The sequence below is a fragment of the Hyposmocoma kahamanoa genome, unplaced genomic scaffold (genome assembly GCF_003589595.1).
Source record: "Hyposmocoma kahamanoa isolate Upper Pololo Valley unplaced genomic scaffold, ASM358959v1 224, whole genome shotgun sequence".
Classification (NCBI taxonomy): Eukaryota; Metazoa; Arthropoda; class Insecta; order Lepidoptera; family Cosmopterigidae; genus Hyposmocoma; species Hyposmocoma kahamanoa.
This window is the reverse complement of record NW_020653743.1, coordinates 6,546,009-6,569,340: the sequence shown is the minus strand read 5'-3', so window position 1 is coordinate 6,569,340 and position 23,332 is coordinate 6,546,009. Positions and strand designations below refer to the sequence as shown.

General features: G+C 36.2%; 1 protein-coding gene across 3 annotated transcripts in view; it reads left to right on the top strand.

Annotated features, from left to right (window-relative positions):
- The window catches only part of LOC113228149 (transcriptional activator cubitus interruptus), a 179,992-nt gene that overhangs the window by 122,202 nt on the left and 34,458 nt on the right, over nt 1–23,332 (top strand). For all 3 annotated transcript variants that reach the window (XM_026461359.1, XM_026461358.1, XM_026461357.1), the window contains exon 5: nt 3,755–3,879. In XM_026461359.1, coding sequence (XP_026317144.1) covers nt 3,755–3,879 — 125 coding nt within the window. The remainder of the gene's footprint in view (nt 1–3,754; nt 3,880–23,332) is intronic.

Below are 23,332 nucleotides of genomic sequence, written 5' to 3'. Positions count from 1 at the left end.
GGGTAAAATTAATCCAGACACTGAAACTGGAGGAGTTTAAAGTGTGTCACATCTCATAAATTAAGTAGTTACAAACAGTCTTCATTAGGTAATTTTTTACACTGATTGATCAAGCGTAATTCATATTTAACTTTTACCTGTGTATATATAAATGTTCGGAATCATGAAGGTATTTGTTTTCTTTGATACGTAGGGCGCACTATGAGTTTCCGGAATGTATAAGAAAAAAATACTATAAATAGTCAGAAATGAATTTATTGTTTCTGAAAATATTCTCCGTTAGCGTTAATGCACTTTTTGATACGAATGAACTAATTTTGAAAACATTTATGCCACTCCTCCATGACAATCTTTGAAACATATTTTTCATACTCTTCGACAGCCTTCAGGTGATGAGAATCGTTGACCGCGTAACTGGTTCTTAATTTTTGGAAATAAATAAAAATCACAAGGTGCCAGGTCGGGACTGTACGCGGGATGGCTCATAAGGTCAACGTGTGAGTATTAGTATTATCGTAGTCAATAACTTCCGGCAAACAAATGGTCGTGTACCAGTCACTATTCACGGTACGACGATTCTCCAAAGCAACAGTAGCCACGTGTCCAGTTTTATTAATAAAAGAATCATTCATCCGTTTAGAGCCACTTTGCACGCGCGCCACTTTGGTTGGTTTCGGTTCATCTCAATAGACCCGTACGCTCGATTGCTGCTTTGTTTTAGAATCGCAACTATAAATCCATGTTTCGTCACCTGTTGCTATGTCCCACACCAAATTTGACGCCCCTTTGTTGAATCTGGTAAGCATGGCATTACACCAAGTGACGCGATCCGTTTTTGAGCCTCAGTCAAATTGTATGGTATCCATCGAGAGCACAGCTTTTTCACACCCAAATGTTTGTGTAGTTTTGATTGTATTTGACTCATGCCTATGCCTAAAGATGCCCAAATCTCATGGTATATCACATGCGTGTCTGTTTTGATCGTACGGTACACAGCATCGATGTTTTTGTTGTTCACAGCAGTGGACGGGCGACCATCACAAAATTCGTCACTGACATTCACACGACCGCGTTTGAATTCTACAAATACTTATAAATAGTCGTCTTGCATGGTGCTTCATCGCCAAAAGCAGTTTGAAGCCGAGCGAAGCTCTCCTGAGCTGTTACATTACACTTACGGTCGTAGAAAATCATACTACGACAATTTTCACGAGTTAAATCCGTGGTGATGTAGACAACGAATTTCTAAAACGAATCCACAATGTCAAAACAAGTGACAGTCAGATGAAACAAACTGTATTCTACAGCCAAAGAGTTTCATTTTCAAATGTTGTAATTACTTTTAAATATTGTTTATGTAAGTGGCCAGTTCCGGAAACTTATAGTACGCCCCATGTAATTGTCAGATTATATGTCTGATAATTATCCTTGCTCATTCTTAGTTTTGTCTCTTTAATTTTTGACTAAAAATGTCAAACAGTGAGAAAACGAAAACAATCTTTGGGAAAATTATTTTTTTGGTGCTTTTATTGAGATTTAACTTTGACACGTTTGGATACGTCTCGGATATAAACGCATGACATTGCGAGCGGTAGCATTTTGTTGTTCCGTTAATTTTATAAATGTCAAGGTAATTAATTTATTGTATTTGTTTCCTTTTTGGTGAAAATATAATAGTAATAAGAATTTTCGTATTGTATTGTAATTTATCAAGGTACTTAATTATTATAATAATTATCACTTTGAACCCTGATATTTTATACAGCCATATCAATGCTATATTTTGCATATTCATGATTACGGGTTCCTAATAGATAACGCAGAAGGTGGATCGACGTGGTAGACTATGATTTAAAACCAGTGTATGTTAAGAACTTCACCACGCCCTCGACTAGTTTAGTGGAACTATTGACGTTAGAAGAATTGGTAATTCAAACCGCTCTGGTCGGCGAGAGCGTCATTAATTCTATACCCAAGAGAAAAGCTAAAATTGTTAATTAATTTATGATTTTAAAACACAGTCATTGTACCTGCGTTGCGAAGCCCAACGTATTTGTGCAACCACCAAAGGGTCAACACCATTATTGTGGCCCCCTACCGCGAGGATTTTTAAAAATTATATTAAGTGACGGGACGAAAAAGAAAAAGGAGCACAGTAATGCTGACATTACAGCTTGACGGCAGAAATAGGCTCTACTGCTACTAAACTTTGTTTCATTACAGTTCTCTTACTTTGAAGTACTATGCTTATTCCTATAATCTCTCCCAGTTCCTAAACCATTGCTCGTAAGTCGGATAATTTCTTTATCCCAGTGGACCCACCCGACAATTTTCTCCGGCCGCGTTATTATGAGCTTGATTTGTTTAATAATTTTATTACGGCATTGTTTTGCTGCGCTCGCGCAAGCCGCTTTGTTCGTGGGAAGCTTCATTGTTTTCATATTGCACGTCTATTATTTTAAAACACGTTTAGTAGCACGTGCTTGAATTTGCTACTAGTCGCTGATCATGAATTAACAGAGAGCCATACATTGAAAGAGACAATGTCAAGTCGGAGTCTTGGCTTCGACTTGTTGAAAATTTCAAAGTGTCTTGACTTTTTTCTACTGGCAACACAAACAAATGATACGAAAGTCAATATAAACGCCACCATTTGAAGATTCAAAGTGGTGTATAATTTACCAATGATTATGTACTACCAAAAGAAAGAAACTACCAAGACTTGGCTGTATCATTTTAAACCACTGCCTTTTCTTTAACGAAAAATGAAAAATAGCTTTATGTATATTATTTGCAAACTGTAAAAAAAAATTACAACGATTTTTTTACGACACCAAGTGACGGGATGAACAGCCTGGTGGTAAGCGACGCGCCTGTCCATAACAGTTGCAGTGCCACTTAGTTCTTTAAATCAAAGATCTGAGGGGCTCTGCCAATACGCCCGTCACCCTGAGTTGACAAGTCACATGTGCCTGTAATTTCACCAGAACCCTCACCATTTAAAACTGGAACGCAATATGAGCATTACCTGCTTGGCAGCAGAAATAGGTAAGGTGGCAGTACCTACTTCCCTGGACGAACTCTTTCACAAGGAGCTCTACTGCTACTAAAATTTCTATAATTCAATTAGCTAATTGCAACACAATCCAAAACTTTATCAGTAACAAACGAATATTAAGTTACATTTACACTGTTCTAACATTTTATCTACCGAAACAGAACATGACGTCATTGCGTAAGGCCTTGAGGTTCGCGCTCACAGACGCCAAAAAGAAAAAAAAAAAAAAATGTCATTGTGTAGCATGTTGTGAATTATATTGGTGAAAATAATATTCTCAGTTGGATACTTTAGAACATGGAACAAAAGCTTGTGTTTACTTTTTGCCTGTAACAAGTATGGTGTCAGTTTTTATTAACTGCGCAAACTGCAGCATTTATTGGCTGTACGACCTTTTAGTACGCGTTTTTTGACATTTTGTACGTTTGTATTCACACAACGCAAACAAATGGATGAGTTATCAGTACGATTTTCGTCTTAGTCGCGCGACCTGTTGTTACGGCAATGTAAGTTGAGCTATGTGACGTGGTGTTCTTAATGTTTAAGTCTTAATTGTATTTATATTAATTTTGTTTGGGCTTATGCACTCTACAGTCCTCTATAGTTAAGTCATAAACCTTATCGAAATATTTGTTTTATAATTGTGTATTTTATTGATTGTTTAACCTATTAACAAATAACATTTTTGTTCAATAGACTGGCGGCAGCAGCGGCAGCGGCAGCGGGCGCGACCAGCGAACTGAGCTACCTAGCCGCCCTCCACCCGGCTTACCGTCCTGTGCCCTACGACCATCCTCTTTACGGCGCGAATACTTTACGAGGTAAGTTTGTGATACCTGTACGTCTGCTGCAGGCACGAATTAAGACAATGAGCTCCTGAAGACAACCCTTGGTGGAAAGTTCCATCTCCAAACTTTTCGTTTTTTAATGCAGTAATATTAAAGAAACATGAGGAAAGCATTCACTACGATACATGATATTGACAATGGCATCAAATGACTTGTGCCTGATGGTAACCGACACGCCTATTCATAACAGTTGCAATACCATTCAGAGCTTTAAATCGCATAGACTTGAGAAGCACTGCCACTGCGCCCGTCACCCTGAAACAAAAAGTTGACAAGTCCCATGTGCCTATAATTTCACCAGTACCTTTCGAAACCAGAACGCAGTAATGTTCACATTACTGCTTGGCGGTAGAAAGGAAGGAAGGAGCTTTGCTACTAGCTTTACTACTATGTTACGCGTAGTAATTAGCGGTATGGTTCAATTGTTCTGTCCAACTAGTTGGACTACGTACCTTCGGCTGAGGTGGTAGTGCAATTATTACTTCTATTGGACTACGACTCCCACACTACAGACTCCCAGGTGGAACCAAAACAATATTTATAAATTCCTGCTGTCTGATCATTTCTCCTTCACTTTATTAATAAATCCAAAGCACTTTTATTACATTTAGCACTCCTATTCCTTTTTGAACTGTTCACGTTAGAATATTGTAGGTAAATTGTCTTATTACTGTGATTAACAGCATTATACGGTGTATCTTATTGGTTCCTTTCAATTTTCTACTGTATTTCACGTGATTTTAAAGTCGTTTGATTGGTAGATTCGAATTTCGTACAGTTTCGCGTGACAATAAGGCCGTCAGATTGGTTATTTCTATTTATTACTCTACAGCGTTTTCATCCCAATATACGATTCATTATTAAAAAAAAATATATTTTATGGAAACCTCGACACTTGTCGAGGTTTCCATAACTATACCATACATATTTACTTAGCTATCTATCTAAAATCTTAAATTATCTATATAATGTTATAAACTTAAATATCGCACGATAAAATGAACACGTTACTAAACGAAAACTTTTGGTAAATGACGTTTAATGTTCTGAAAATATGTTTAAATTTGAAAACATGGGAGTTTCGTTTGACGATATTGAGTGTGTGTGTTACATAAAAATGTTGTTTTGCGCCAACATTATGACGTGAAATGCTACATCAGTAGTGTAGCACTGTAATGTCAGGAGAAATACATACAAAAGCAAGACCGTAACATACTGTTTTAGTCATTTACGCTGTTAGTTTCCATTTTCTATAGCATTTTACGTGATATACAAGCCATGTAATTGGTTTGTTTGAACTTACCGATAACCGCCATTAATTCTATTGGTTGTTTGAAATATACAATTTAATACAAAAACCTCATTTGTACATGAAGATAAAATATATATTTTCGTAAATTTACATTGAAGAATTATGTAACCCTCTGATTCCTTAGACACGTTAAATACCAACTGACCTTTTGCCAGTTCATATGACCATAAACAGTAACACTATACTCGAGTGATAAACCTTAAGTGTAACTGTAGACTAATTTGATACTGCAGACGACATAACTGCATATTGCAACCCGAGCACTTGATAACGTTATGTTAATAATAGCGAGTACCTTTTTTCATGGAATGTTTCTTGTTACTTTATACTTTACATTATTTTCAAGTAAATACTATCAACGGTAATGTAACAAATCTCATCATACCTCGAACCTTTGCAACTGCATAGAGATGTTGCATCGATAAGTGCCTTTTATCGAATGTTTATTCGCTAGTGCTCTGAAGAATTATTCAACTTTTCCGTACTGTTTTACAATTTGCCGCTTTAGTGACAACTTTCTCCGTCTCATAATCTTTTCTTCCAGCTCACGTATTTAAAAGTATTCCCTTCATATGAGGTAGGCAGGGTGGAGAAAGCTACGGCAGTAACTGTGATTGTTTCAATTCCGGTCTAGGTTCTATCGCGTTTGGATCCCACTTTTCATTTAATATTAGGTGGATTGGAGACATCATCAAAGTTCATGTGTTTGAAAACATAATCATTGTCATAATTATAGTAATAAGAGTATCACCTACTACATAACATTCTACCGTAAATTATCTTAAGTGTTATTAGAAGAAAACTGAAGATAAAAGTGCACATTCAGAGCATTATCTAGTAACATGTTAACACAGAAAACAATTAGAGGGATTTGAGATAACGTGCTGGAGAAGATTGGTGGGATTTAGTTAGACAGAGAGAAAAACCAATGAGAAGTTGTTAACAATAATGCAGCAAAAGAGAAGTCTATTAAAGACAGTAGAGAACCGAAGGGGAAAGATGTTTGGACACCTGAAACGACATAACAGTATTCTTAGAAGCATTGAAGAAGTAAAGACAGGCAAAGGAAAGTTTTCCTCAGAGCTGAACTGAGTCGGTTGGGGAATTTAAAAAATAATACAAGACATAAATTTACGTTTTTAAGTTGAACTTATGAAACTATCTCTAAAAGATTTTTTGCATAGGTGAATTCCAAAACCAAATAATTACTTTAAATTACGCCATTCCAATACAAAATTCCTTCCACTCTAAAAGCTTTTCCACCATTTAAATCTATCTCGAAACCATACACCACGAAGCCCATACATTATCATACAAAAACCCGCAAATGTCTTTTACTAACACTATCAGAACAATTTATCTCTATGCAGAGGTGTTAATTAGGCTTTGAACTCACGACTTCTTCGCTTCGTCTTTCGTTCTTTGCCATTAAGAAATCTACCTTAAAACAGCTGCGTTTTAAAGTTGAGAATCATATGTTTTGTGTGGAAGATGACAGATATGTTAGGAAGACTATTAAAAGGTATTGGACACGCCAAGATTCGAAACGAAAGGGTTGTGCGACCTTGCAATTAAGACGTTCCGAAACATTTAACTTTATACTGTTTTAGAATATTTCTAAAATTGGATGTGGAGAACGTTTAGAGAAAGGAGAATGATATGAATGAATGATATTCACTTGTAGAATGTATTAACTCGCATACTTTTTCTCAGACGTTGGATTGGTAACTCACATACACCATAACCAGGTGCCTTATGTCTTATAACTACACAATATATAGCTCTGACCGCCGACTCATCGTAAGCGACGTTTTTCATGAATTATGAACTTTACAGTTCTCCCGCCTATTCCTAAAATTCGCGCTAAAATGTTATTTTTGAAATGACCATAAACTATATAACATTTAAAAGTATTATATGTTTTGTTTAAAATTAGCTTTTTAGTTTTTTTTTTATAAAATATAATTGCGCATTTGACCTCCATCTCACCTGATGGAAAGTGATGAAAACTAGTGGCAAAAACTACACGGGCTTTTTGGGGAATGCCTTATTTCTTCATTTAGCTACACTGAAAACAGAACATGCGATTGAAATAACGAAGATATTGTTTAAGGCGATAATGAAAGTTGTTTCAGTCTGAGCCTGTGAAACATAATATTGCAGCATTTACGTACTCACTCCGCTGGCTCAGCGATCCAAAATGTGCGGCCTCCGAAACGAGACGTTGCTACTTTCTTTGGGTCCTGTGCAATCTTTTGCCAATTGCAATTGCAGCAACAATTGTAACTAATAATTTAATCATATCGTGATTGATTCTATCAAGAACCTTGTTTAAATTCCATATGTCTAGTGTATCCATATCAAAGGTCATTGACCTTTTTGACTAATATCTGCTAAAATAACCTTTGGATTCCTTACAAGTGCTAGAGAAATATTTTCATGGACACAAAGGCAAACACAATGTATTAAAATACCTTCACTAATATTGTCTTATAGGCGGGACCGTAGCAGATTAATGGAATGGTACGGGGTTAAGTTAGAGCCTGGTGTGGTTTTTGTTTTAACTCTAGGAATAGAGCATTTAAGGTCTAATATTAGAGCAGAAAAGAGATGTGCGTCTGCAACCATTTAGTTATTTTGGCTAAGCAGCGTGAGGATGTTAGAAAATCCGTTAAAAAAGGTTGTATTATGATAACAATCTTAATATGAAGCACTAGCTACTTGTGCCAGAAAGTTTAATTTGAAAACAAAGAAAGACTTCAATCATCTTTTGATTTCGATTAAACTTTGTGGTATATAATATGGCCAGGGGTTCATATGAACGTTGTTATCATTATTCAACCTTTTTTAGGATTCTAAAAATATGTCCATGAGTATACTTGCCGAATTACAGCACTTCAAGAGGAGACGCTATGGTAGACAATGGGTGAATTAACTAACACGTCAGCTTTTCATTGGTCCCATAACAGGAGAGTGACATAGCGAAGTGGAGAATTTGATCCCTCTTTTTTTCCCCTGCTTTACATAAGTAAATTGACGGACAAAGGCGTCAAGATGGTGTCGACAAGAAAAAATAGTGATCGATCGTGATTACGACAGAGATTCACGTAGCCTTTTGAACACCATCTCTTTTTCAAGGCAGGGTCTACATGTGTAACTTATATTTAGGTATACCTAGGTAGAAGAAGAAGTATCAAAGAAGGGAAGTCCGAGACCGAATTAAAAAACTGTCTCACGAAACTTTCTATAAAAGATTTTTGTATATGTAGTATAGGGGAATTATAAAACCAAATAATGTCTTTAATTTATGCCAATAGCGGAGGGAATCAGTTTAACGGAAAGAAAAACCAATGAAGAGGTATTAAGAATAGTGCAGGAAAAGAGAAGCTTACTAAAGACAATAGAGAACCGAAAGGGAAAGATGTTTGGGCACTTGTTACGTCTCGACGATTTTATTAGAAGCATCATTGAAGGTAAACTCGAAGGAAAGAGAGGCAGAAGGAGACCGAGAAGTAATTATTTAGATCAGATAAGGGAAAAGGTGAGGAAATCGAAGATAGGGCGCTGAGCAGAGATGGTTGGCGACTTGTCTGCCTACAAGAACGTAATATCTTAAATGAAGAAAGATGCCTAAGTGACCTAAGATGATCACCGTGTTAATTGTATAAACTGTTAGTGAATTCTGATAAGGGAGTACCTTTATACGCTGTGATCTCATGTTTTGACGGCTATATAAAATCGGTCACATTGCCCAGCATTGCGCTTGCGCATTAGCGATTCGTCGTGGACATGTCCGCGCCTCGATGTATATTTATTTGAACCGGGTCAGATGTAGGCCGATAAATCTCGTCAACGAGTTGGGAACATTGTTTCATGAAAATTGTTTCAGTCGTTTTAGATGACGTCAGGTGACGCATTATGTATTTTAGATAGGACAAAACAAATATTTGTCGCAGGTTTTAGTTTACAGATATTTATTATAATTATTAATACAAAGATCGAACAGTAATAAAATTTCCTTTGATCTGGCTTGATTCGAATCAGTGCTTTTGAGTAAGCTGTGCTAGACGCTCTCCCAACTGAGCTACGGAACAAACCACCAGACACTATGAATTTTTCTGTTTATTGCTAATCTTTGTTTTTGGATTTTAATGAATTTTTTACCGTAGCTAAATCTGTGAGAAATCTATTTATATAAAACAACCTGTATTGTGCCATGGTGGCGATATAATACGGCCCTATCTTTTCCTCAAAGAAGTTCTTTGTTTTTTTTTAAAGTGCGCATTTGATCTTAATTTCACCTGAAGGGAAATGACAATGTGGTAGACGATGGAGCATGCCCACTTAAATAATGCCTATTCACTCTCGCCTTGAAAATGCCTAAGTTATACCGTTCAGGGAACAGGTCTGCAGGCAGGGAATTCCACTCCATAGCCGTACACCATATAAATGTGGAAGCGATACGCTTCGTGCGAATCCTTGGGGGGAACCCTTGTCTACGTCTAGTCCTCCGAGCAAGTTCCGTGTCCAGTAGTGAGTGTCATACTAGATACTTCTTGCTTCTCTGAAATGTAGCATTACTTTAAAATACACACGAAATCATTAAGCAATAAAACCAAGATTAACAAAATCACCCATCCACAAAAACACGCGAGAAACTTAACCCTTTAAACCGTTGTTATTTTTAAACGAAAAGGTTAAAAAAATCGGCGACTGGTGTCAACTTACACTGCCAACCGGGATCCGCTTACACATCTTTATGCGACGCTCAATTAGGTGCCATTTTTGTTTTCAATATTTTCTTTAATAAATTGGTGTTATGTAGAAGAGTAGCAAAACCGAAGAAAACCAATATTTAATTTCATGTAACAAGGGAAACAAGACGTCAACGTTACGTCTCGTCTGTCACGGAATAAGATACCAAATAAAAGATTATCATGAGTTACAGTAGTTTTATGCCACGATATCACTTTTGATAAAACAAAAATAACAACAACAATTTATATCACAAATATAAAAATTAGGATGTGTATTTTATATTTCATTCTTTTTTAAAATTAATAAGTTTAATGTTAGTTGAAGCAACCGTTATCAGAAAACGGGCTGGTACTTCCACCAAAGAAGAAGTTTGGCGGATGGGGAAACTAAAGGGAAACTTTGTCAGCCTTCTGGGCATGATGGAATTTTCTAATTTTAACTAGAAGAGTTCTAGATAGATATTTACAACTGTTTTCTCATCTTTCTTATTAAGCATGTTTAGTGTATTTGTTACCGTACATTTATACTATAGTTATTTTAGTAAAATCTTCGATGTAAAGAGACGATTATTCGTATTAAAATTCTTCTGTGAAAAGTATTTAACATTGTGATTAGAATCTCCTCAGTCCCCCAGGTGGTCGCAGTAAACAAAACGTTTAAATGTCCGATTGGAGTAAAAACTAGAGTAACATTCGCAATTAAGACAAAAATTCAAATGGAACCAATCGATTTATTCATTCGCCTTAATCGATTTGAGCTGATTCTTAATTTTATGCAAGATTCGAATAACTCTAACTAATGACTTCATTGTGAAATTTTTCTTTTAACCAATGATTTTTTGGGATTCGACTAATGTTCTAAAGGGTGGAAATTTTGTCTTGTTCCTGTTTAAACAACGTCAAGTATGTATTATAGAGATAATGTTGCCTTCTGCATTCGGGCTAGCGTGGAATGGCTAAGGCCTAAACCGTTTTCAGAGGAACCTGTGCCCAAGAATTTGGAGATTAATGATGAATAATATGCTCCTCATAAATATAAATAGTCTCGTGTTGAAATTTATTGAGATGTATTTAGTGGTAATATTTTGCATAACATTGTCCATAGTAACGGTGTTCACTGGAAATGTGTCAGTGTGCTTTGCGAGGCTCGGGTTTCGTCTACTGCACTGGATGGCATGCAAGGCATATAAATTTATACATATATTATGCTGACCTTGGCTGCTCGGCTACCTATAAAAATTACCTTATTAGCCACGTAAGTTACATGACAGTATCGATGGTATAGATGAAAAGCGGTGGGCTAATTTTGCGGTTATAAGAATAAAACGTATTTTTGTTTATGAGAATAAAGTGCGCATTTGACCTCCATCTCACTTGGTGGAAAGTGACGTTGGAAAGCGGTGATGGAAAGTAACGTTGAGCTCGACAGTGGAGCATGCGCACCTATAAATCCTATTCACTCTCACCTTGAAAAGGCCCAAGTTAAGCGTTCAAGGAATAGGCCTGCACGTAAAGAATCCACTCCGTAGTCGTGGGTCGTATTTTTTTGACGGCACGAACAAGTCATGCGCCTAGTGGTAAGCGACACGCCTATCCATAACAGTTGCAGTGCCACTCAGAGCTTTAAATCGCCAAGATCTTAGGGGCACTGCCACAGCACCCGTTACCCTGAGACATGTTGACAAGTCCCACGTGTCTGTAATTTCACCAGCACACTTACGCTTTCAAACCGGAACGCAGTAATAATGCTCACATTACTTGCTTGGCGGCAGAAATTGGTAAGGTGGCAGTACTTCCCTCAACAAACTCTTTCACAAGGAGATCTACTGCTACTAAAATGTACTTGTGGAGGTGCAACGCTTCGTGGAAATCATTGAATTATCAAGAGCTGAGATCTAAAAAAATCATCAAAAATCAGTTTTATATTATGTCCGTTCGGGTATACTCGACTCTAGGTGTCTTAGGTGTAGGTAGGTAAATTTTTTCACGAATTTTTGTATAATATATTTGCCTAATTTTTTTGTGACCATCAGCCAAAAGCAAACGAGACGTTGAAAACGAAACATTAATAACCAAATAAGAAATCAAATGACTCAGTAGCTTAATAGCACGAATTAACCAGAACCAAGAACTCCCATCGATCAAACTGACACTTTAAAAAAATCCGCTAGATTTGCTTCACCGTAGCGGCAGGTATACGGTATTAACCCGATTGGCACTGCTGCAAAATTTCGCAAGTTAAGTGACAAGAGGAAACTTAATAACTTACTCAGAAACGCAGCAAATTGGGAGCCACTCGACAGACCGGCTCCGAAACCCAACACTGGCTCGCCGAACCCACCGACACATATAAATTGTATTTTTATTCAAATCGAGCCTACGTGCCGCGATAAGACCCCTTTAAAACAAATAACTTCTCATTCAGCAGATAACTCCAAAGAAAAATCTACTCTAACCCAACGCAACAAAATTTACAAACAAACTAACCATTATGCATCTTTAAAGGCAGAGGACAAGAAACTTTACAGTTGCAGTAACAGAGTTGTTGTTCCTGAAATCGATGACCCCGAGACAATGTGTTTAGCATACGACAAGGGCAATAAAAACATAAAAGAAACAATGCAAAACGAAACTTTAACAGTAAATACACAAGACTTAAACTTGAATGATTCAAGACCATCTGATAAAACAGTAAATGATGATGTAAACGAAGATGGTATTCCCGAGACACATATAGCGAACGATTTAGAAGTTCATTGGGACACTTTTTCACTTAATTTGTAGCCTTTTCAATCTTGTTGTCCAGACAAGGCAAACCAACAGAAAACTCTGAGGAGATATTTGAAATATGCGAAGCAGATGCATGGATTTGGAGTTGTGCAATGACTGTATGCCTTTAAAAGGGTTCCAAGGATAACCTACCAATAAATAATTGAATACTACGTTTCCTTTTTAATAAAGTTGTTCGCACCGATACCTCTCATTATGAAATGAAGACTCCGAAATGTTAATCACCATATTTACGTGAACCTGTCCCAAGATTTTTGCTTGAAGGAATATTGTGAAACGTTATAAAACCTCTCTGATTAGACTCTCGCCGAAGTAAAAAGATGATATAAACATAAAAATATGATAATCATAATGAAAAAAAAAATGTGAATACTAAACGAGTGCATATATTCGCAATCAAAAGTGCATTTGATCGTAATAACTTCGAAGTCGTAAAAGCCTTCGAGTGTGAGACTATAAAAGTCAATATACCGAAAAATGATTATAACCACATGCACATACACAATATCTGAACGCGTATAGGTCTTTATTCGATAATCGTAAATTAAGGTCCAACTCTGGCTTAACCGAGCGTAAAAACTGAGCGAGAGATTGAGAGTTCATGTTACTCCCAAAAATGAAAAAGGTAAAAGGCTTAAGCGCTTCGATTGTGAAACGAAACCGAGAGTCGGGCAAAGGATCCAAAGAGGCGAGAACATTGAAGTCGAAAGGATGTCTCTCTGAGGAAGTAAATTGATTAATTAACCAAAACAGGATTCTGAGTAGAAAAGTGGGGCAATAAAAGCATCATGATAAGCCGTAACTTTTAAAATCTGTGCTCGAAGATTTATTGCTCTTTTGCTCTGAAATAAATTACAACAGATTCCAATTTACAGCATGTCACTTTGGATATGACATTTTCGGGTCTTGTTTTTTTAATTACCTTTGTCAAATGTATTTGGGAGCTTAATCTTTGGCGGCGTAGGAGTGAGAGAGGGAGCGGAACGGGTTTTAGAAAGGGACGTCGAATGCGCTCGCGCTTGACAAGTGACCGGATTAATGCATTTTAAACGAAGAAGGCTTAATTTTGATCTCGGACCCTTTAATTGAATGACTTTATGTTTGGCTGCTTCGAAAATGAATGTTGGTTATGGCTACTGTACGAAATGTGGAGTTGAGTTTAATGTGTTCAGTAATTGTTGGTTTGATTTGTCGTTTATATTCTTAACGAAGACTTCTTTTACGCGTACAAAAATCATGATTAATCCTGAATGTTCATTGACCCAGTTAAAATATTATACTTTGTCAATATTCACTGTTTCTTCTTTATTTAATTTGGTTTTACTTCTTTGGCAAAAGCAACAATAAAACGTCAATTTAATCTGTTACGACGTCCAGAGTATCAGTTTTATTTATTTTAGATGTATCCATTTTAAAAAGCTTTTTACAACGTAGGCAATTATCCGTCTTTAAAATCTTTGCATCAAATTTTAATACCTTCCTTTGTTACATTAAAGTTAAAAATTAATTTGATGGACATCCTTTTCGTGGTTTTTGTTATCATTAATGTTACATTTTATCGCAATCATATAAAACGAAACCTGAGTACAATATAAAAAATGCTCCAGAATCAATAAGTGACAAAGTAATTGATATCGAAGCGGGACTAAAAAATAAATTATAATTTATAATCTATTTATCACTCCTGTCGGCCCGTTGAGAGCCACCGACTGTTTCGAACTTGAAATGTTGCAAGGTAAATGTATTATTATAAGTAGTTACAGTGCCTTATTAGTTAGTTTTATTTTCTTTGGGACCGTTGTTGTTTTTTTTTACACAAATAACATAATGCCTGTATTTTTCACAGCTACGTTCTTACATTTGTTGAATATGCATGTATACTAATTAATAATAACGATACCATATGACCTTTTGCTATGCAACCGTATTCGTGACACTCTCAACCAGAAAGTAACCGGCAAATTCGACTACATATGCAGCTAGAGCGAGTCACAGTAGACATTGGCGGTCGAATCAGAGTCTGATTTGGTGTCTGAGATTGAGGTACGTTGTCGGCGGGAGTATCAGGGGTCAGAGTCGCTGTCGCCACTATTTTACATATCCTATCTTAATTTATTCAGAACGCAAAATCTTTTCAGTTGGATTATGTCGTCACTACGCAATCGTATTAATCACATAAACAATTACTATTTGTCACATGTCCTTAAAATCTTCGAAGAAGTATTTCTTTACTTACTGATTATGATACCTGTACTTTAAGTATGTGATTGACGACATCCATATCGAAATGTTCAATAGTCTTGCCCGCTGCGCCGGCGCATCTTAGAACATTTTAATAAATACCATCATCTCAATCGCTAATGTCGATAATTTATCCAACCCTTTATTGTGTTCCTACAAATGGACTACTTTATATATATCAACGCCTTTTGTGTTTTCAGTGATTTAAACTTCATTATCACTCTTATTTGTTTCTGTTGTTTTTTATTTCATTCCATCAGTAACAGTTTTTATAGTCCTTTTTTTGAAAAGGCGTTATTTGGAGTAGTGGCGTGATTTTCTTTTTATCTTTGGCTCAATTAACTGTTTGTTGTCGTAAAACGTTTAATATGTGCAACGTATTTCTAAGAACGTGCAAATGTTTTTTCCCGCAATTACTAGATACTTATTAAACTTATTATTGTCCCCAACATTCCACCTTGCTCTGTGAGTTTGAAATGTATTATAGCGAAATGATTGTACTTTAAAAATGCGTCACAAACATACAAAAGACGTCGTTAACCTTGGATGCTACTTTAAGTTATTTAAAACGTAAAAGGCGAATAATAATTGCGTGCTTTAAATCTACAATAATTTCTAAACGATTTCTTTCTACGTGTCGGAGGATGAACGATGAAAAAACGCGTGTGTCGGCGCCGATTGATCGCTTGTATCGGGATTGAGACATCTCCGAACGGGTTCCGGCTCATTGGCGTTGGCTTGGGCGAGTTGGTGCAAGTTAAAAGAGGTTGTGGATTTTAAGATTTTGTAACAGGTCCAGATCTATACAAACATTATATCTATATAAAGTTTTATTTAATTAAGATTAATATACAGGTAAGGTGAAAAAGACAATAGGAGCTTAAACAATAGAAAGTAAAAGTACGATTTTTAAATTATATGAATAAAAAATAAACTTTTTTATTCTCAAAATTTTGCTTATCCTATATATACACGGTACTTTCATCTACATTTCAACGATCGAAATGTAGATGGAAGTTTCGCCAAAACGACTAATATGAGTTAGCTGATGTATACTACAAGGAATTCCTCTCATCTGTCTGCCATTTCCGTTTCCAGATCAGCTAGAACTGAACTGGTAACACTGAGAATCTAGAGGTTAACATAACATTTTATTTTCATGTGAATTATTACACCTACATGCAAATTTTATTAAAATCGGTTAAAGACAAATGGGTAAAATTGAGTGAAGCGGATGAAAAAACGGGATGAATCCGTTTCACGCGGAATGTTTTCTTCACGGGACCATTATCGGTTCGGTTATCGGTTCGGTTATCGGTGCAGAAATGTCAGAGTAATAGCCTCAAACTTCCTGTTTTAAAGTCGATTACAAAATAATCTACGTCTTCGACGCCTGATTTGTCAGCGCAGGACGCCAGCGCATGCTTTGTGTGGGTTTACGATATAATTCCTGAACCCTGGGCGAGACTTCGTCTAAGGAAGTACTGCCGCCTTACTTACTGTTTCTGCCGCCAAGCGGTAATGTGAGCATTGCGACTTAAAACTGAGTGGCACTGCGTTATTACATATACTTTTAGCTACACTGCAACTATTATGGACAGGCGTGTCGCCTACCATCCGTTCGTTCCGTCAGTTGGTACTATAAGAAAAAAAAACAATCCTAGAGTGAGACAGGCTGTTAAAGAGCTTTTAGTTCGCGTATTTGAAGCCTCCGATTGCCAAAAAGCTTTTTACGCCAAAGGAAAACTATATCAACCCAATGGTGAAACAATGTCAGTTGTTTGGGCACGATGAAATCTCGGCTCGTGGAAAAACCTTCAATTGTATTTTCTCTCATACGCATATTTAGAAATATTTACGATTTTAAATGCGATGTAAAGTTTTCTCGTAACTTATTATACAGACCAAACACCATGACCCACGCGTCACGTACACAATAATCGTTCCCAGAAAACTTTGATCTCCGTTTTTTGAATTTCCTGGAGATAATTGCCTTATAGGACGATACCTATTGATTATTTGCTAAGATTGTTATTTGATTGCTTCTATATTGTTTTTCGAAGATATCGAGTAATAGAAGTTTTATTATTATTGTTTTGAATGTTATTGACCTTGTAACACGTGATGTTTTAACGGTTAGGCTTATGTCTTCGGTTATTTTCAGCTTAGGTTTGCCATTTGCATTAAGCGCGGATTTATCGTGAGTAGAACCTGTATTATTATGATGTAAACTACTTTTTAATTACGTATATATATCCCTAACATTAGCAGTAGACCTCCTAGTACAAGAGTTCGTCCAGAGAAGTACCTACCATACTTATTTATGTGTTCAATTTTAAATAAATCCACTGGCAATAATGAATATAAACTACCTTATTACAATAACTAATTCTCAATGTCTCCATTACTCTTGTATTCAATTAAGTATGTAGTTTTTAGCGGTTCATTCGATATTTAGTAGAAATTAAGTCGTTTAAAACTTGTTTTTGTTTCAATCGATTTTGGTTTAGTTGTGGCTCAAGAGTTTGTCTGTGTATCGAATATTCTTGTTCAAGTGATTTATGACATACTTCGTAAATAATTTATGTAACAATTTTTTGAGAGACTATTGTGTGCAGTTCCTGGTATATGCGGCGTATGGTTAGATGATACTTGCAACGAGAACAGATAAATAAATGTAGGCCATACAAATATTTCTCCCGGCCCGGGAATCGACCTGGGACCTCTGCGTGGCAGTCCGGCATAGTAACCGTTCGGCCTCTGAGGCAGTTGCGAATGATTATATTACGTTATGAATGATCTGCCCTCGTTATCAGAAAACGTAATCGACATTTTAGCGAAATTGAGTTATTAACATATCTGGAATCAGCGAAACAAGATCTAAAACCAGGGGTATACGAAGTTTTTTTCTTATTTAGTTTCAGTTTTATTTTTATGCAAATCAGTGTAATTGTTGAAAGTAGGTGACAATATCTTGAAACTTACCAAAATCCAAATGCGATGACAATTAAGGCAGAAATATCTACACACACGGTGGCAGCCATTTTCCATTAGATAGATCATCTGCCATATAGCAGGGTTGTCTACCAAAAAAAAAAAAAACAAATATTGTCACCGCCAGCATTTCACCCTGCACAAATCGACACCACATGTGAATATACCCACGTGTTAAGTTGTTAATTAGTCTTCTCGGAACAGAACGGGACAAGGTTCAATCCGGAACTATATGCAATGATTTATGTTTTCCGTAACACACATTTTTGTTGACAAACCGGGGGTCATTAAAAATTATGACGTTAAATTTTACGAGTGTCGACAGTTTGCCATTTTTGTAATGAATGGTTTATTGCTTTTTGTTTATGGCAAATTTAATTTTTCTACCAATCACGGTGAAATCAATATGGAAGAACAAGTTTATTTCATTTGTTTATGTGCGCATGCTGCATCGTCGATCTCATCATCACTTTCCATCAGGAAACATGGAGGTCAAATGCGCACTCATTTTTAAATAAAAAAAAGTTTTAGCAAGTGGACTTAAATTTGTAGTTACAAAGCGCTTTATTTATTTTTTATTTAATTGAATACACTATAGCTACTCGTACAGACAACAAATCTGTTTTGAAATTGAAGTCAGAAATGATACATAAAAGCACTGACGTACCAACATATTATTATGCAGAATGTGACATTACCAATGGTCGGAAAAAGATGTTCCACATATCGACTGTGCACCGGTACTATCTCAATTTTTCTAAAGATTTCGCTTTTTAATACCATTTTGTACTATTTCATACTCGGCAGCAGAAATTCCATTGTTTTTGTTATGTAATAAAAATATTTAAAAACTACGTATTTTTATTGTATAAACCAAGTTTAAAAACAAGTTTTTTCTTCATCCTGTAAAGTTGTCAAAATTGAAATAGTACCATTTGCCAGTTCACAGTCGATGTATAGATATAGCTGCAAGGAGCGATATAAAGTTGTTAAAACCACCAAATATTAATTAATTACTGTTTCGAATTCCGGATTTCCAGAAATGGATTTACTGCACCGTAAAACAAAACTACTGACCTAGGAAGTCGAAGTTGGATTTTAAAATAATTTAGTACCATTTTCAAAAAATTTATTATAATTTTACAATAAGTAACCAGCATAAAATAGTACTTTCTTGTGGCATACATTTAGTTAATTGCCTAAACCTTTGTAGTATAGTGCGTTAATCACACTTTGAAATACCTTGCAAAAACTCTCCAATGTTTCTTGCGTTGTCCAAGTTCTTTGATTCTTTAAATAAATTTCTTTAAACTACCACACTGGTGCCGTAAATCACAACATGTCACCTCCCCTTACGATTTATTTGCGGCTGTAATGAGAAGAAAGTATACTTCTCCGTAACTGTATTAAAGGATATCCTTGAGGTAAGATTTATGCAGAAGAAACGTATGGCGGAGATGCGACGCGGGCGCTGTCATTAAAAAAAAAGCCGTTACGTACACACGGGCACCGAAGTCGCACCACAGGGGTTTCGAAAATGTATAGGATTTAACATGTCTGGCTGAAGGTTGGGTTGTCTTTCGAATTAGACGGTTAGAGAGCCGAATAGTATTTTTTATACCATCAAGTGACTAGACAAACAAGTCGTGCAACTGATGGTAAGCTACAAGACTGTCTTTAACAGTTTCAGTGCCACTCAGAGCTTTAAATTGCAAAAAACTGAGGGGCACTACCACTACGCCCGTCACCCTGAGACATAAGTTGACAAGTCCCATGTGCCTGTAATTTTACCCGCACCCTTATCCTTCATAACCGGAACACAGTAATGCTGACATTACTGCTTGGCGGCAGAAATAGGTAAGGTGGCAGTACTTCCCTGGACGAACTCTTTACAAATAGCTCTACTGCTACTAAAGGTGGGATCTTCGCCTCCTCCACTCCCATCAATCTCTTCATACGTGTCCGTTTATTTCTGTTACTTTTAACCCGGCCTTTTTTTAAGGACATCCCCAATCATATTGAAATATGTTCGCCGAGTTCTACGCGTCTTACGCTTCCATCCACATTCGCTCTATAATTTGTGCCGGCATTCATTCTTTCTACATGACCAAACCATCGAAGAATCCCTCTCTCTATCCTTGTCAGTATATCATCTTTCATACCACAACTCTCTCTTACTATACTGTTATATAGTAAAGTATATAAAAGAAATACCAGATTTCCGACTTCTTCAGGGTGTGCCAGACGTACCTACAGGATAGGAATGGAACGTCGTGTAGGGAGGCTCCATTCGTGCACCCCAATTTCCAATTTAATGGTTAATTTACAAAAATAATTTCACAACCAATGGAAAATTTTCATTTTCCTCCCTCTCCTCTCTATTGCATTCAAAAGACATCTCTCCTCCCCAACCCTTTCCAAAACTTCTTCATTTGGAAAGAGAATTCCTTTGATTGCAATAGAGAGGAGAAGGGGGAAAGCGTTTGGATATTTGTTTCGTAATGACGAATTTGTGAGAGTGATAATTGAGAGAAGGATAGAAGGGGAAAGAAAAAGAGGAAGACCAAGAATGGCGTATAGTGAACAAATAAGAAAGAAGATCAAAGTGGACAGCTATAAAAAGGTCAAAGAACTGGCCATGAACCGTGAGGGAGTGGAGGAGGCTACACCGACAAGAGTCTGGCTCTTAAATAAGATGATGATACAAGATAGAGTACGCGTCATTGTGATATCCAATGAGCGTTTTTTATACTTACCTTCAAAGTCCACATGATACCTTTGAGATATCTCAAAAACGATGCTTCGAAAGCTCAATTCTTCGAAGTACTATTCTACCGATGCTCGAAATCTCGAAGTTTCGATTGTTTAGTACCGCGGATTAACTCTAACTTTGGCATTAGTACTCAATAAGTTATCGATAGAAATAAATACACAAATCTGAACATTTCTTTCAATACCGGGGTGTCAAAATAAACATGCTAAATTCAAATTAAAAGCAGACCTAGTAAATCAGTAATTGCAATTGTTACACTAATTCAAGCAAGTTGCATTCAAAGCAAAGCACTAAACTCAGACATAAATCTAACCACTAAATAAAACATCCATAATTTCTAACCTCACCTAACCTTCATTCAGAATCGTTAACGTTTTAACAAGGCAACGTCTATTTCTGATAATTTAGGGCCCTTAACGAATAATTAGGGAACCAAAGGGCGTAGGGTTTCACATTTCAAACGATAATTGTTGCTTGTTTTGAGTCTACAGCTGTTGGGTCGACTGTCTTATGTTTTGTTGACTTGCAATCTCAGTATGCTCTCGTGCTTCTCACTAATAAGAACGTCTTGCGTTTGTACGCTATCTAGCGTTTCTTAAACTAAAGTTCCGCTGACCCTCGAAGGTCGGAAGGTATGTCCAGTAACTTAATTAAATAAAAAGCAAATTAGATTTTTTTTAAATGAAGGTACAAACGATATTTTATTTATTTTTATTTTTAAACTCTATTGCTCATAAAATAGTACAAATGGAGGACTTAATGTCATTATACATTCTCTCCCAGTCGACTGGAGAGTTGGGTTCCGAATAATTAACAAGGATACATAACATGACAATTAAAAATAGACAGCATCAAAGTTTTTATATTATTAGACACATAATTTAAACACAATATAAATATATATACAATATGTGACATATAACAAACACATGATTAACTAATTTAACACTAATGGGATCTAGATTGAGACTCCAACATGAAATTGAGGACTAATTGTCCACGGCACCCGCGACAAAGGGTTCCCTAGGGGCTGTGATACCAAGGCACGGGATAACAAAGTTACTTGAACGCCAGCTTCTTCGACGCTTTTTGAATATGAAGGTGACAGAGCGATCCAGATTCGCATCGCCTGAAGAATAAATGAGTTAGAAAACCAGTACTGTGAGTAGGAAGAAAACGAATAAATTTGCTGTATGAGCGAAGACTGCGATTATGGGATGCACTCTAATTATAGTTTGAGCTGGAGTGGTTCGTACATAGATTAGGTTGGCAACCGCTACCATTTGGGCGTTGCGATAATAAAATAAACGCCAAGTCGTTTATATAAATTTTCTTATTTATAGTTGGGTCGAATTGGTGTGAAATAAGTATAAAACTGCTGGCATAACTTTTATTAAAAGCAATTAAGTCTGATCGGCAAATTGGTATGAAGTTGTTGAATTCTTGACTTGAATGATTTTTTGCGTGCCTCAGTCGTGCTATTGGTGATTCGGCTTAAAAATGCTATTGCGAATTGAAACCGACCAATCACACGCCATTAATATCACGAGAAATCTTAAAAAAAAACTCAAACTGACCAACCACTTTTAACGGGACTTTTTTGTGGTTGATGTACATATCGCTGGTGGTAAGCGACATGCCCATATATATATATATAACAATTGCAGTACCACTCAGAGCTTAAAATCACATAGATCTGAGGGGCACTGCTGCTGCGTTCGTCACCCTGAGACACAAATTGATAAGTCCAATGTGTTTGTAATTTCACCAGCACCCTTACCATTTAAAACAGGAGCACAGTAACAATCATTACTGCTTTGCGGCAAAAATGGTATGGTATTTATAAGGTGGCAGTGATTCCCTGGACGAACTTTTTCACAAGAAGCTCTACTGCTACTAACGATAATTGAACATGTGCTACTAATCTTATGCTTTCCTATACATTCAATAATCAAAAGTAATGAAAAAATAAACCTTTGTTATTATTAATTATAACTGATCATTAATAATTCAATTAAATTGCATTAATTATTTCAATTAACACACAACGTATCTTAATAACTCACTGAACATTATTGAACAAGTTATTATTAATTTAATTGCAGCTGAGTATTTGATGCTTTCATATATTTTATTATAGTAAATCATGGCAATAAATACCTTCTGTTGGTTTTCTAATTATTAAAAACAATCTGGTATTAAATAAAACCATTAACCAGTAGTGCTTTAAAACCGCTGATTCGTAGTTCCGAGAAAACCAAAAAAAATACAAACGAGGAACGTTTATGAATAAATCATCAAAGGAGTTGCGAATAAGGCTTTAGAGAGAGAGACGGAAATATATATTTCCATATAAGAGCGAAAGAGACATATGTAAATAGGTTCTCGAGGTGTAATTATGCTGTTAAGAACATAATTTCAGGTTGTTAAGGCGATGGATGCGTCACATTACTTTTGTATCTTTTTTTTTAAATAGTTTCCACGTTGATTAACACATCTTAATATTTTTATGAGGTCTTTGAAACTATGATTTTACGACATGTTGCGTAGTTATATAGG